This window comes from Mirounga leonina, unplaced genomic scaffold (assembly GCF_011800145.1).
Source record: "Mirounga leonina isolate KUSES-001 unplaced genomic scaffold, KU_Mleo_1.0 Mir_129, whole genome shotgun sequence".
Lineage (NCBI taxonomy): Eukaryota > Metazoa > Chordata > Mammalia > Carnivora > Phocidae > Mirounga > Mirounga leonina.
In genome coordinates this window covers 60,387,553-60,403,496 of record NW_023270323.1, presented here as the reverse complement: position 1 = coordinate 60,403,496, position 15,944 = coordinate 60,387,553, and the positions used below count along the sequence as shown (strand labels likewise).

General features: G+C 37.7%; 1 protein-coding gene across 5 annotated transcripts in view; it reads left to right on the top strand.

The window, feature by feature from the left end:
• The window catches only part of RBPJ (recombination signal binding protein for immunoglobulin kappa J region), a 222,328-nt gene that overhangs the window by 188,926 nt on the left and 17,458 nt on the right, over positions 1 to 15,944 (top strand). For all 5 annotated transcript variants that reach the window (XM_035005188.1, XM_035005189.1, XM_035005191.1 and 2 more), the window contains 2 exons: positions 7,001 to 7,096; positions 14,562 to 14,727. In XM_035005188.1, the coding sequence (XP_034861079.1) occupies positions 7,008 to 7,096; positions 14,562 to 14,727 (255 nt within the window). In that variant the 5' untranslated portion in view covers positions 7,001 to 7,007. The remainder of the gene's footprint in view (positions 1 to 7,000; positions 7,097 to 14,561; positions 14,728 to 15,944) is intronic.

The window sequence follows — 15,944 nt, the reverse complement described above, 5'->3', positions numbered from 1 at the left end:
CCCTAGATTATCATTTTCAAAACTGGCACTTGAGGGGAAGACAAGAGATCCTGGTCTGGTCTGATAGTTGGGCCAGTACTGTATTACAGATAACCTCTGTTGAAGATTTATTTAAGATTGAGTAGTCCTGCAGTGAAAGAACTGATTTTACTTTACATGAACCAGTTGCTCTAAAACTTCTTTGAGCAGAGCACTCTCACATGCAGATTGTAACTGTTGTGGAGCTTACTGTGAGAAGTACTGTCTGTGATGATGTGAAGAACTTACCTGGGGAATCTGACAGAAATAGGGCAGCTCCAGGAGTTTGTTGGGGGGGTGGGGCATGAATCTGGACACCTTTTGGCAACATTCCAGAGGAGCAGTGAGAAGAGTCCAGCAGAGGCTTCTGAGCTATCCAGGTGTCCCCAAGTCCAATTTCAAGGAAGAGTTTTATTTAATAATTGTATTAAATGTCAGCCATGTGGTATACTTAATTGATTAAACAAATTAGAATGTCATTATTCATAAAAAAAAAAAAGAATGTCATTATTCATTCTCTTTTGCAACTTTTAAAATTATCTTTCTGTTTTTTATTGCCTATGCAGGGGTCAGCAAATGCTTTCGTTTTGTAAAGAGCCAAGTAGTACATATTTTAGGATTTGAGGTCCACATGATGTTACACAGTCTCCTTTTCTTTTTCATAATCCTTAAAAAATGTAAAAGACGTTTTTAGTTCCTAGGAAGTATGAAAACAGGCTGCTGACATGGTTTTCTAAAACCTGGCCTCTAGGGCGCCTGGGTGGCTCAGTTGGTTAAGCGACTGCCTTCGGCTCAGGTCATGATCCTGGAGTTCCAGGATCGAGTCCCGCATTGGGCTCCCTGCTCAGCGGGGGGTCTGCTTCTCCCTCTGACCCTCCCCCCTCTCATGTGCTCTCTCTCTCTCTCTCTCTCTCTCAAATTAAAAAAAAAAAAAATTTAAAAAAAAAATTTAAAACCTGGCCTCTAGTAGTGTTTCCCAAAGTGTACTTGCAGCTCTCGAAAATGTTTGTGGCGGTGGTGTAAATGGGTTTCTTTTCTATAAGACCGTTCCTGTGGGAACTTCTATTATTTGGATTTTAGGAGTGACAGAAATCTAACTTGAGAAATAAGGGGACTGAACCTATTGGTAGGATGACTGGATGACTAGACCTCCCCACTCTGTGGATCACTTCTCTCCTAGAGTAGTTGGGGCTGTGGCTGTGATTGCTCCCAGCTCATATGTCTCATATGTCCACACCACCAACACACACACACACACACACACACACACACACACTGTAAATCGCCTATTAGTCCCTTGGCCCAAGCATGGAGGTAAATGAGTGTGGAGTAAGGGGCTCTTTTACAGAAGAATGGGCATTAGCACCATAAGAACATTTTTTTTTTAAATGAATTTTGTTTGCAGTATAAAAAGGTTCAAATTTTAAAGGAAAACACAGCCAAAAAGGGGACAAATACAATGACAGGCAGTTTGAACATACTAACCTAGCATGGCACTTGCCATTATTTCGTGTTAATAAAAATATTGATAAAAATAAAATTTTCCACTTTTCTAAAGCTTCCGTGTTTTGAGTAAGCAGACTCTTTCAAAAGTAGTTGCTACACAGTGTTCTTCAAATAATTTTTAATTGGTTTTTATTCAGAATGAATATTTTATGTTCTAAGGAATCATTAAATGAAATTAACAAAGAATATACTCAAACTTGTTAGAATAGTAACTCTTCCAAGAAATTATGAGTTTTAACTTTGTCATTCTTTTTAACAATTCAATAATACAGAGTAATAATTTTACTAGTAAGAGTCTTACAATACCTACATTATGTTTTCCAATGATAAAATTTCCCTCATTCTTTTTTAAAAAGGCAATGGATGATTTTGCCATTTTATTGAAATACTTTTGACTTTTTCTAAACCAGTCAGTGGGTTTCAACCCAGGTGACCTCCCCCTTGTACCCCACTCACATTTGCCAGTATCTGGAGACAGTTTTGGTTGTCACAGTTTAAGGAAGGGTGCTGCTGGCTTCAGACGGGTAGAAGCTAGAACTCCAGTGCACAGAACAGTCTCCTCATAGCACAGGATTATTTTGCCCAAGGTGTCAGCAGTGCTGAAACTGAAACCCCATTCTGTTGGTGAAACCCTACTCTATTTGGATGAAAGGCACATGGGCTCTCATTCTTTGGGCTTTATTATTTAATTGTTTTTTTTTAAGATTTTATTTATTTATTTGACAGATACATAGCAAGAGAGGGAACACAAAGAGGGGGAGTGGGAGAGGGAGAAGCAGGCTTCCCACCGAGCAGGGAGCCCGATGCGGGGCTCGATCCCAGGACCCTGGGATCATGACCTGAGCCGAAGGCAGATGCTTAACGACTGAGCCACCCAGGCGCCCCTTAAAATTGTGTTTCTTTAGAGTGTATCATCTTTGTTATGGCTCCTTAAGAATGCTGGAAGAAATGATCAAGCTTTAATTACCGGAGAACATAATTTTAATGGGTTTGATGTTCTATTAAGGAAGCAAAGGTGTTTTTTTTTCCTTGTTGAAAGAAGCTATTTGGCAAATTAGTTACAAGACAACTATTAATGGTTATCTGAAGGTTCTTGTTGCTTTTTCAAGAATCCGTATTATAAATATGAAGGGAGAGGATGAAAACTGGAGCTGTCATCTTGCACTCACCATAAATAACTTGAGATCTGAAATCTTCTGTCACAATCATAATTGTACACAGCTGCTTTCAATACAAGCAACTAGCGTGATGGCCAGTGCCAGGATAGAACAGGCTCTCAATAAATCTTTAATGGGAAGATGGATAAATGTAAGGTTTACCTGTCATGGCCACAGATAGTGTGCCTTGCAAGTCAGGTGACATGCCTGATCATTTACCTGCAGGCCCTTTTCAAGTTTGCTCTCAGACTTCAGTGTAAGTACTGCCAACGCCTTGCCCCCTCTTCTGAGAGTATAATAGTAATAGTAGGAAAGTTTACTGACACTTGGTGTAAGTTAGTTGGGCTACCTTACTTAAAATACATAGGTACACTTCTGTCTTACAGGTAAGAAAACTACATGTGTGTTTCACAGCAAAGCTGTGCTTTTAACTGTTGCAAAGTATCTGATAGTATAATTTCGTCCTTGAGAGTTGAACTACCTAAATTTGAATTCTGGGTGTTTATTATCCTCTTGAGAAAGTTACTTAACCTCTCCCCCCGTTCTAAAATATGCCTAATTGTGTGTCTTAAAAGAGTTCGTGGTTTGTTTGGAAAGACAAGAAGAAAGACATGAAATCTGACAGACATACCAAGTAATTGCTAAATGATATAATAGAAATTATAGATGTAAATAGATTATAGGGGGTGAAATATACTTAAAATTGCTACTTAAAATTTTTCTTTAAAAAAAAATAAAATTTTTCTTTTCAAGTATATAGCAACTTTTCAAGTTTCTATGCTAAGAACTGGACTTCTCCACCAGTTTTGTGAAGATACTGGCCTTCTGACTTTGCTGTTGGTTTCTTGTCCACCCTGAACTCTATGATTAATCACCTGAGTAACACCTCAAATACCTTATCTTCATTATCCTTTCCAGGCTGTACCTCTCTTATCCAGTACCCAGCAGTTTTGAGAATATGCTCTCTGTATTCCCAGTTTTGGAGTGCTAGAGGGAATTGGCACCATCATTTATGGATTCTACCATTAGCCAGCTGGTCCTTTGGTGGTGATCTTCATTTTACTTGTCCATTGTCGGCTGCTTTTTGCCATTCCTTTGAGGGTGTTGCCAGATATTTATGGCTCTTTTCTTACCATTAGATGTTACAGTGGCTTCTCATTTTACAAATAATTTGTAAAAGGTATTCTGTTAGCTGGCATCCATTAGACTTCTTGCTAAAAATAAAGTGACCTTGACCTCTGCAGCATCTCACCTTTTGATTCTTACCCTCTTTCAAGGTTGTCTCCTTCCATAGCATCTAATAAACAGTCTCATTTCTACCCCTTTCTGGTTCTTCACCATTTCCTTTTATACATTTTCTTCTTGACTCTCCTGTCACCGTGCTTTCTTTCTGGGAGATTTCATTCACTGTGGTGGCTTCATGTGTGAACTATATACCAGCAGACCCCACTTTTGTTCCCCAGACCTATCTCTGGAACTGCAGATGGGAATTTCCAACACCCTATTGAATACTTAGAGCCTGGAGGTCAGGGACACTTCAGAATTCACATTTGTCAAACAGAATCTGTTAAGCTACACGCACTTCTCCCAGACCAAAATACAGTTAGCAAGTCTTTCCGTCTTCCCTCCTACTATCTTCCATTACCTCTTTTTCAGTGTGTCAGCCTTTTTTTCAAGTTTGTTTTGTCTCAGTGCTTTTAATCCTTTCTCTATTCCACCACTAAAAGGGAAATTAATTGAATGTTTAAAGAACCTTAAGATCTCGCATTGCCTTTTTGTCTAGGTTGAAAATCCACAGTGTTTTTCTGTAATGGGGTTTGGGTAAAATTAAATGATGATCTTTTCCCCATTCTCAAAGAGAAGGATTTTATTTTATTTATTTATTTACATTTAAATTTTTTCCCAGGTCCCTTAAAAATTTTATTACTTGCTACCACTTTTATCATCATCTATCATAGAGTGGTATTTGAATTAACTTAAACTTTCGGAATTAGTATGTAAGTTTACAAATGTCAACATTTTTTTTTTTTAAGATTTTATTTATTTATTTGACAGAGAGAGACACAGAGGGAGAGGGAACACAAACAGGGGGAGTGGGAGAGGGAGAAGCAGGCTTCCCGCCGAGCAGGGAACCCGATGCGGGGCTCGATCCCAGGACCCTGGGATCATGACCTTAGCCGAAGGCAGACGCCCAACGACTGAGCCACCCAGGCGCCCCAAAATAACATTTTCAAGCGGTTTGACAAGCCTTTCACACCTGGACTCAACCCAGTGTGTCCCCTTTCCTCACTGCCACGGCTCACTTTTGACTCCTAACAAGAACTGCAACACACTGGGCAAGACATTCAAAGTGGTTTTAAGAATCTTCTTACCTTTCTGGTTTATGAGGATTAAATGAAGCAGTGCACATCAAATGCTTAGTTCAGGGCCTGGCACATAGTAAATACTCAAGAAATACCAGCTGTTGCTTTGTTGTTGTGTTGATCTTATTCCTCAGCCTGAATCTCCATGTACCCAAATGTGCAGGGTCTCTGGTGTCTTTACACATACTACTCCCAGATGCTGGAATGCCTTCGTCTTTCCTCGTCCCACTTCCTGTGCCTACTCTTACTTTTTGAATTTAACTCTTCTAAGAAATTTTTCCTAGTGTGTACAGTTAACCCTTGAACAACAACATGGGTTTGAACTGCATGGGTCCACTTATATGTGGATTTTTTTCCATAAATGCAGTACAGTACTGTAAGTGGATTTTCCGTATGATTTTAATAACATTTTCTTTTCTCTAGCTTACTGTGTTATAAGAATCCTGTGTATAATATGTATACAAAGTATGTGTTAATCTACTGTGGTATCGGTAAGGCTTCTAGTCCACAGTAGGCTATTAGTAGTTAAGTTTGGGAGGAGTCAAAAATTGTATGCAGATTTCTGACTGTGCAGGGTGCTGGCTCCCCCAACCTCCACATCGTTCAAGAGTTAACTGTAGTTCTTTATCACCCTTCCCCTCCTTGACACAAATATTCCCTTAGTGGTGCTTTTTGTTCGTACCTCTGAGTCGTGTATTTTATTACAATTTGTTTTCCAAACTCTTGTCTTCACTGGACTTTTAAGCTCCTTGTCAGCAGTAGGGAATCATTCTCAAGCTATTGGATCTCAGTGTTACCTGCCCTGCCTTGCCAGCTAACAGGTTTTCAGTCAGTAGCCACACTGGCTGCCATCTAGATTATTTCATTAATCTCTACAACCACTCTGTGTTAGGGCTGCATTATTATCTGACTGGGTGAGGTGAAATGATTTGCCCCAAGCCACTTTCTAAGTGCTACAAGTCTAGAACTCCCCACATTTAATAATGTACTGTTATTGCATAGCTGTCCTCTTACACATTTGTCTTTTATTCACAATATAAATAAAATAGCATTTAATACATTAAAAGTGCTTTTTGATTGTTTTTGCTTTAATTTCAGAATGCATAAAACATCTCAAGAATTGGGACTGCAGATTCAGAATTGTTTGATCTGTGTAGGCTTTATATACTCTCGTATTGCTTAGCAAAATAATCGAGAGAATAAATATTTCAGACAGTGGACTTTTTATGCAGTTTATGCATAATAGGTAGTTGAAGTAGTTTGTACTTGAATTAACACTATTTTTTTCCAAAATTTAATTTAGTTTTACACTAATTTGAATTAACCTTTATTAAATTTTATTATGTCTTCGGTAACATCCTTCAGGGTAATTGTGTGTTTGTGTATAAATGATAGCCTTTTCATAGTCTTTATGTAAGGCTGTTATTTTAAGAACATGTAATGATAATACATGTAATAAGTTTGGGTGACTAGTGATTTGTTATGGCTTTGTATTCATTGGAAAATACTGATTGTGGTAGCTGGGGGAATGGCGCTGGTGGTGGTGGGGAATTAGATTATTAAATATAAAAATGTTGCACGTCATTAATTTTACAGACAGTTGAAAGCAAAGTAAACAATGTATATAATGATTCTAGTTATTCTGTAGAAGTTGTAATTGTGATTTAATTCAGTTACATCATAAATTCCAGGAATGAGGGACAGTTTCTTCTTCCCTTTTTTTTGTTTTTGGCAGTTTCTTCTTTTAAAGAATAAAATACAGAGTTGAAGATGAACAATATTTATTCCCCCATCGTATAATATTCTTTAAATTTAGTTATTGGATTTGTTTTGCTTTTTTGTTTTCATTTTTATATTTGCTTATTTAAAAATATATTTAATCATTCTTTTCATCACAGAGCATAGTAATATTCTAAATCTCACCCCTCTAATAGTAATACTTATATTTTATTTTAGGGAAGCTATGCGAAATTACTTAAAAGAGCGAGGGGATCAAACAGTACTTATTCTTCATGCAAAAGTTGCACAGAAGTCATATGGAAATGAAAAAAGGTAAGGTTATTGTTTTTCTGGTGGGTAGTTAATTGTAGCTATCATGAATTTGCAAGTGATTTATTAATATACAAGTTAGAGGGTGGTTTCTTTTATTGGGTTGCTTTGCAAGTACCAAATGAAAAATAGGGGATTTGTCTCTATTGAAGGGGAGAAACAAAGTGAACTGTGGCATATTTAGTAAAGATCATCTGGCTAGGTCTCTGAAGTTATGAAATGAAATAATCCATAATTTGCCAGGTTGGGGGGCGGCCTACATGATATTCCCTAAGTATTACTGTGGTGCATTAGCTCTTTCAAAAAATAGCTCTCCTTTTGGTGGAAAATGTAGTTTTATAAACGTGACCCTCCCCCCCAAAGTACTTTTGAAAAGGAGAAGGCTAAATAAACACCTGAATTGAGTGATTATAAAGCTCTCCACCTTGACCCTATGCCTATTCAGGTTAAGAAAAATAGCAACACTGGGGCGCCTGGGTGGCTCAGTTGGTTAAGCGACTGCCTTCGGCTCAGGTCATGATCCTGGAGTCCCTGGATCGAGTCCCACATCGGGCTCCCTGCTCGGCAGGGAGTCTGCTTCTCCCTCTGACCCTCCCCCCTCTCATGTGCTTTCTCTCTCTTTCATTCTCTCTGTCTCAAATAAATAAATAAAATCTTTAAAAAAAAAAAAGAAAAATAGCAACACTGAGTTGGTACTCAGTTTGTACTCAGAATGTAGACACTACAGAAATAACCTAGAAGTCATATTCGCAGAATTAAACTATAACAAAGTGATCTTCATATTTAGTGTTTGCTGCAGTATCTTATGAATTTCAGCATTTGGGACTTTTGCTGTTTGTTTTTTTCATTTGGTTGCTGGATTTTCTTGTCTTTGGGACTTCTTTGAGACTGTGTTAAGCATTTCGTGGACAAAGGCTGCTTGTGGGGGAAGATGAAAGATTTTTTGGATTGGCCAGAAAAGCCCAAACTGAAGTGAGAGAAGGAATGAAAATTCAGGTTTGGATATTGGGTTGAAAGGGATGACTGGTATTTTAGAGTTTGTGAGATAAAGGAAAACTTAGCATAATGCATAAGAGGAGCGAGATGTAACTATGTGACTAATGTCTATGCTGGAAGAAAGTTAAGAGGTCTCTTTCTTAAAGCCCTCTCAATCCAAGCTGAGGTGATGGTGAAGCTGTGTAATTAATAACTTTATCCTCAAATAGGATGAGCAAATTCAAGCAATATTTAGGACTCATACTGCCAAAGTGTTCTTTCTTACCATTATTGAAGCTTACTAAACTTCTGATTATTTTATCTTAATTTACTAATAAAACTTAGCCATCTGATTTAGAATTAAATATGGGAAGAAGTTAGTATCTACAGTTTGAGGCATAGAGTCAAGTCAAGATGGTGGCTCCTTTTTTTTTTATGAAGTCAATACTGGATATTCATTTATATATATATATATATATATAAAATGAAATTGAATGTGTGTGCAGAGCAGATTGTTGTAGAAACAGAGCAAGTAAACACCCTTAATATTTGATGAGTTAGTAGGCCAGCCATGCACCTCATAATAAACCTGAAGAAGAAACACTTCACCAGTGTTTCTGGACCAGACTGGGAATGCCTTACAGATATTTTAAAATTTTAATCCTCAGAATAATCTTGTAAAATCAGTATGTTACAATCCTCATTTTCTTAGTGAGGAAACTAAAGATCAGAAACTTTAAATATGCCCACGTTCATCTTAGTTTAGGAATCGATGGAGCCAGGATTAGAACCCCTGGGACTATAACTCCAAATTTCATATTCTTTTTATTGCCCTAATTTTCATAGCTTTCCATTTTGTGTCTGAGTGCTGGTCACGTACAGTAAGGCTTGAAGATGAAGGAGGTAAAGATGCCTAAAGAACACAAAGTTTGCCTCAGATCGTTCCTTTACCATCAGCTCCATGAGCCTGGGCTGCATCTGATGGAAATAGGAATAGATGTGCGTTTATTGCAGCGAGGCTGTTCTTTCTCTGGATTTTTGAAGGTGCATTTTGGTATAGCTGGATTCATTCATTAATTCATTTTTTCTTTATTTTGGTTAGGAAATTAGGTGCCAGGTACTATACAAAAGAATCTTGACTGGGAATTTTGGAAGTCATTGTGTCATTTAATACTGAGTAACTGAGGCCCTGCAGGGAAAGCAGAAAGGAACAGCTACTTAAAGAGTTATGCCTAAGTCTAAATAAGGTTCCTCTTGTTAGTTACTGTTGAAAATGAGTACAAAGCTATAGTGGCTTCTTGAGTAGGTGATTTAAAGGTTATCCTTTGTTGTGATTGCCTTCGTTTTCACTTCCTCTCTATTTGGGTCTGGCCTGGCCTATCTAAAACAGCAGATAAAGGAGAGCTTGAAGAATCTAAGCTTCCAGCTTCCAAAGACTGAAGAAATAATGATGGAAAGGCCAGAGTAACTACTTTCCTGTATTTTTTATATATTTGTATTATTAAATTTTCAGAGTAGACGTGTATTTGTTTTACATACGAAGGTGGAAACCTGTTAAAATTACTTGATTTTTAAAAAGGATCAGTAGTAAGGGACTGCTCGGGAGGTCCAGCGTTCTGGATGAAGCCTGGCCAGTTACTCACGGGTGGCGCACGTGGTGGAAAGAAAGATTCAGGCCTTTCTGAAAAGCCGCTAAGGCATTAGGCACAAGGTAACCTGGGGACATGACTGCAGTCTTCTTGGCATATAAAATAAGTCCAGAGAATGATGCTAGAAATGCTAGGTCAGGAAAATTTGTCCTAAAATTTTAACTTGTCCTTGGTATTAACTTTGGTGCCTAATAACAAATATTTATCTTTTTGGACATCTGTTATCCCACTCATGTTAGTGATTAGTTTTACTTTTTCATTAAAGAAGGTTATTCTAGGTTAAAAAAAATAGACTTTTAAAAAGATTATTTTGTCTAGAGGAAAATTTTCAATAAAGACGGGGAAACTACAGTTGACGTATTAGTATTGCTTCAACTTTGTGTCAACGGAAGTCATTAAGCAGTAGTGAAGGTGGTAGAGATACTGTTGAGGCGACAGTAAAGCCGTGTAGACAACGAGGTGATGCTCCTGAAGTCATACTGAGAATGTGTGTTAATTGAGGTAACTGTGGTGTGCAAAACGGTTTCTATTTTGGTGCTTTTGGATTGAATAATCATCAAAGGATAATGATTCTGCAAAGGTCAGATAACGTAAATGATGTTTGGATTTTGTCTAACCTAACCTATTTTGTGTATTAGGCTGAATAAAAAGGCTTCTTTGAATCTGTAAGGTATTTTCCAGAACTCATCTTAGGGTTTGAGGAAAAAGTTGTTGAATCATTCTCTGAAAATAATTTAAGATGGACTTTTTAAACTAGGAAATGAATAACATTGTAAATGTGTGCATATTGCCACCAAGTGGCAGGAAAAAAACATTGTTTGTCATAGTTGCTAGATAAGAGCTGTAGGAAATACTAGAAAATCAAGGCACATTGTTTTGTAGCATATTCTTTCAGAGCAGCTGCTAAACTCTGCGAGCTGACCACTTGTTGGTCAAACTTTTCACTGTTTGGTACGTATTCCACCAGTTGCCCACATTCAAAAAATCATGGATTGCACACGGCATTATAAGGCGTATTATAATTTTTCTTCTGTTAATTAGGTGGCCTTTTTTTTTTATCCTCACTCCCTTTAATTTCTTTTGTCTGTGTTCTTTTGTTGTATGTTTATCTTCTGTTTGATGAGGTTACTACTGAAGTCTGTGGAAATGCAAGCCTGACTCATTAGCTATTTCCAAGGGGATGGCAATATTGGGGTGTTAAAATATGATTTCATCAATGCATTATATAGAAATAGTCTGTTTAGACTGTATTAGATTCGCTGTTTTCTTATATCATGACTTTTGAATTGTAGAGTTGATTAAAAAACAAGGCTAGTTCAGAGGCATTTGCAAAGAGTCTTCTTCGTTTTATTTATTGCATGATTGGAAAGCACTTTCAATATAGAATCTTGGTCTGAGTTTTAAGTGATAAAGAATAGCTTGCCAGCCTAATTTTATACCTTGCTTATGCCATTTTATCACAGTACTCTTGAGAAAACCAGCACTACCCAATCTTGTACAGCTTTAGCCCTTTTTATATTTTTCAGATGTGAAATAAAAGCATCTTTTGTGATAACTTGCTGAGATTTGACTCCCACTTCTGGTACATTCTACTAAAGCACCGCTCTTTGAATTTTATAGCTGGTATACCAGTTTACTAAGGAATCTTAATATCAGTGTTCAGTAGAAAACACTAATAGGAGACAAGTTTCCTAAATTGATGCCTTCTCAACCTCCCAGTAGTGTGCCAGCTAGGTATTTGAGGCTGTGCCATGGTAAGCATTAGGTGGCTCCCAGGGTTAGAGGCCAGAAAGATCCCTGGTGTAGACTTGAATTGATCCAACTCCAGAACTAGGCTGGCTGATCCAGGCATCCCTCCAAACTTGGAGTGACCTGGAGCTGAGCCCACTACCTCAGCTGTGACCTCTGTGTCCATGGCCACAATGAGAGTATGCAGGCATGAAAGCTGCTCTGCTTCCTTTTTATTGGTTTAGATAAATATGGGAAGACTCCAGAGGCTTCCCTCCTTACTCACCTTGACTCCCCAGGGCCTACTCGGTCTACTTCCCCATTATCTAGGCTTCATCTTCTATTCTCAACTCCAGCCACGCTGGTCTGTGTTTGTTTAGACAGAGTCCACTTTAGTCCTTCCTACTTTAGAGCCTTTCCACTTGCTCTTCCCTCAGCTGAAATGCTCCTACCCCAGCTACCCATGGCTTCAGGTTGTGACTCAGGGTCACCTTTTTAAGGAAGCTTTGCCTGGCCACCCAGGTCGTCTACATTTTAAGTACCCTTTATTTGCTTTATTTTTTCCCTTAGTATTTATCATCAGCTAACAGAATATAGAAGCCATTTTACTCATTTATGTTTTTGGGTTTTTTTTAGTTCTATTAAGAGTGTGAATTCCATCAAGACAGGAATTTTTGTCTTTTTTTTCCTACTATATTCACAGTGCCTGGTACACTAGGGGTACAGGCTAGGGGTATAATAATTTGATGAATTAATTAATATTACATAAATCCAGCTCACTTCTTATAAATGAATATAAATTGCTCCTAAAGTGGTCTTTTAGAGTTGAGCAAAAAGTAGATGTTATATAATTTTGATTCAATTCAGTCAATATTGTAGTAGGTGCTAAGGCGGGGAGCAAACAAGAAGTAGATACTAACTACTTTTAGGAAGGGCTGAGGCCAAATCCAGCCTGGTGTTGTTCGTGTGTTACATACGCACCAGTAGGCACGTGTACACATTTATTTGTTGTTGTCGTTTTCTTAAGCCTGTGTGCTGTTGGCCTACAAAGTGTTAAAAAGCATGAATTAGTCGCTAAATTTTAAAATTAGGAATTTCATCTAAAATTTGATTTCAAGCCTTTGTTGAACAATTGGAGGATGGGCCCAACACTAGGCCCACATGCAGGTAGTTCAGCAAAGTGATTGAGAGGGTGTGTACTCACCGGCTTGCTATTCTCTGTTGTGCCTTGTTATCATTAGAGTGACACATCAGGGGCTGATTGTCATTGCATTTAAGTTCTTCTTTTTCTTACAGTAGGCTTAAAAGAATTAAGAAAAATTTTCCTTTACTCATAACTGTACAAAAAGTGGGAATTACCATGAGGGCTGTGCGTTTCAAGAAAGAAAAGGAGGGAACCTACTTCTTGGAGTAATTAAAGGATATTCCGACTTATTTATTGTACACCTGCCTCACCCACTAAATTACTTACCTGGCTACTATTTGAGAGGGTATTTGGGTTTTCAGGCCCCTTGATGAGACATGGTGTAAATGTTTTAAAGTATGCATAAACCACTGTGTATAATTGAGCAAAAGCAGATTATGCCCTCCATAAGGACTAGATTGATGGTCTGAACTGTAAAATAAGGGGCTTGAGCTAGGTTTTGAAATAGTAGATATTTCTTTTTTTTTTTTTAAGATTTTATTTATTTATTTAACAGAGAGAGGGAAAGCACAAGTAGGCAGAGCAGCAGACAGGGAGAGGGAGAAGCAGGCTCCCCGCTGAACAGGGAGCCCGACGCAGGGATGTTGGGATCATGACCTGAGCCGAAGGCAGACGCCCAACCGACCATGCACCCCGAAATAGATACTTCGTAGTTGCTAGAGAGGAGATAGCAGTTGACTCTTGCATGACATTGGTTCCATCTGCAGGCTCTTCTTACGTGCAGATTTTTTTCACTTAATACAGTATAGTATTACAAATGTATTTTTTTTATTTTCTTAGTAGTATTTTGTCTAGCTTTATTGTAAGAATACAGTATATAGTACATACAACATACAAATATGTGTTGACTGTTTATGTTAATGGTAAGGCTTCCTGGTCAACAGTAGGCTATTAATTTGGGGGGAGTCAAAAATTAGACATGGATTTTTTGACTCCATACGGAGTTGGCACCCCTAACCCCCATAATGTTCAAGGGTCAACCGTATAAGGAAGTTATTCTAGGTGGGAAGAATTTTTGAAGGCAGGTTTTCAGCAGCTAGCAAAACAAATCCGTTGGTAATCTGTGAGGTGAAAGGGTACAATGCATTGTTCTTTCAGTCATCCACTTGTACCAGGTGTTCAGGGTGTAATATATAACACATAGGAATCCAGTTGTCCATTTTGCTTGTAATTCTTCTACTTTTATTAATATTTTGAAAGTTTCTACTTTGGATATTGTTCTAAATCTTTTTTCCAGGTTAATTACCAAATAAAGTATAATAGCCATAACAATGTCATCAATTGGGGCGCCTGGGTGGCTCAGTCATTAAGTGTCTGCCTTTGGCTCAGGTCATGATCCCAGGGTCCTGGGATCGAGCCCCGCATCGGGCTCCCTGCTCAGTGGGAAGCCTGCTTCTCCCTCTCGCACTCCCCCTGCTTGTGTTCCCTCTCTCGCTGTGTCTCTCTCTGTCAAATAAATAAATAAAATCTTCAAAAAAAAAAAAAAAACCACCGTCATCAATGAATAATATGTCATTTTAAGTAGATCTTAATTAATAATTGTAGATTCTGCTTTGGTGTATCATCTTCTATAACCTTTTAGACATTGTTGGATTTGCTGAATTCCAATAGTTCAGAATTCTGGGCTCCATGAAAATTTAATACTCCCTGCTCTAAAAAGTATCTGATGTAACTGAATGCATAATTCTAGGATAGACGAACCTGCCCTGAACAAGTGTAGTCTTTGTGAAAGCCTTGATTTCCATGCTCTGTACATGACTATTTGCATTACAGAAGGCTTCACCAAAATGTTTCTTTAGGAGATTACTTAATGCATTTCAGTATAATTTTGTATTCATATGTTTGAAGAAAAATGCTTTCTTGAATCTAATTGCATTGTTTTTGTATTTTTGTGGTGTGTATATTGTTTCAGGTTTTTTTGCCCTCCTCCTTGTGTGTATCTTATGGGCAGTGGATGGAAGAAAAAAAAAGAACAAATGGAACGAGATGGTTGTTCTGAACAAGAGTCTCAACCATGTGCATTTATTGGAATAGGAAATAGTGACCAAGAAATGCAGCAGCTGAACTTGGAAGGAAAGGTAAGTTAAAACTGTTGGTTCTCTTAAAGGGCACCATGGTACCAGCTTATTTGTTTTTGTGCTGATGCTTTTTTTTTCTTTTATCTCTTTTTGTAGCAATTTTCTGAACCCCCCCCCCCCCCCCCCCCCAAGACACACCCAGCCCTACCCACCAGAGATAAACTTGTCAAATAGCTGTGGTCTAGTCATGAGCTGTGGACATCTAAAGGTGGCACATAGTAAGCTTCCTCAGATTGGGAGCAGTTTTAGCAGGCTATGAATCAGGTTTCCATTAGAAGCCAATAATAAATTTAGGAGGCTAATCTGTCATGTGACTGACAGGGGGGACATGATATTCAATAAACAGTGAAAATACATAGTTCAGTAATATTTTACTCTCTCTTAATCTTACTCTTATACTAGAAGCAAAGTGATAGAGATAAATTCTTAGAAGTATTTACCTGGGTTATAAAGATCGTAAATGTTTTACTTAGCTTCTGTGTGAAGCAAAACTACAATAGACAAGAACAGCCACAATCAGCTTTACTCAAGACTTTTAGGAATTTTCTTTGATTAATTTGTTAGGGAATGGAATTTATATATTAGTTTTACTAATTGTATTTTATGAAATTAGAACGTAATCATTTCAGTCTGTACCTTTAGTATTCAAAAATAGTTCTTATTGACTTAGCATTTAACTTATTTTGTTTTCCCTTGATATTAAAATTTGAAAAATGTTTAGTTCTCAACGATCACATGAATGTCTTAAAATAGTACATAAAAAGATATTTCCTCATTCAGTAAATCCTTACTGAGTATCTTAGTGTTTGCTATGTTGCAGTTGGCAGTAGGGATGGGGGCTGGCAGGTAACATTGAAGGTGATGAGCTAGGAGGTTTGTACACTGCAGTTCAATCTTAGTCATTTACAGATAATACACAGAATCTGCACCAAGAAGCCTTAATAACAGCCTTCTTCAAATATTTTTATGACATTTGTATCTTTATAATTTTTATCAGTCAGGCTTGTCAACTATGTATTTTTTAATTAGATTTTCAGTAAAACTTATCACAATAAAGGTGGTTTCATTTTAAAAGAAAATAGAGCAGTAAGAAACATTTCTAAATTATGACCCTTGAGCCAAAGTAAAGGATATTTTTAAGTGGTAGGCTGATCTGATAGGCCTTAGCTCTGTCTCACCTGTTTTCCTGTCCTGCAGAAAGTCTCAGAGTTACGTCT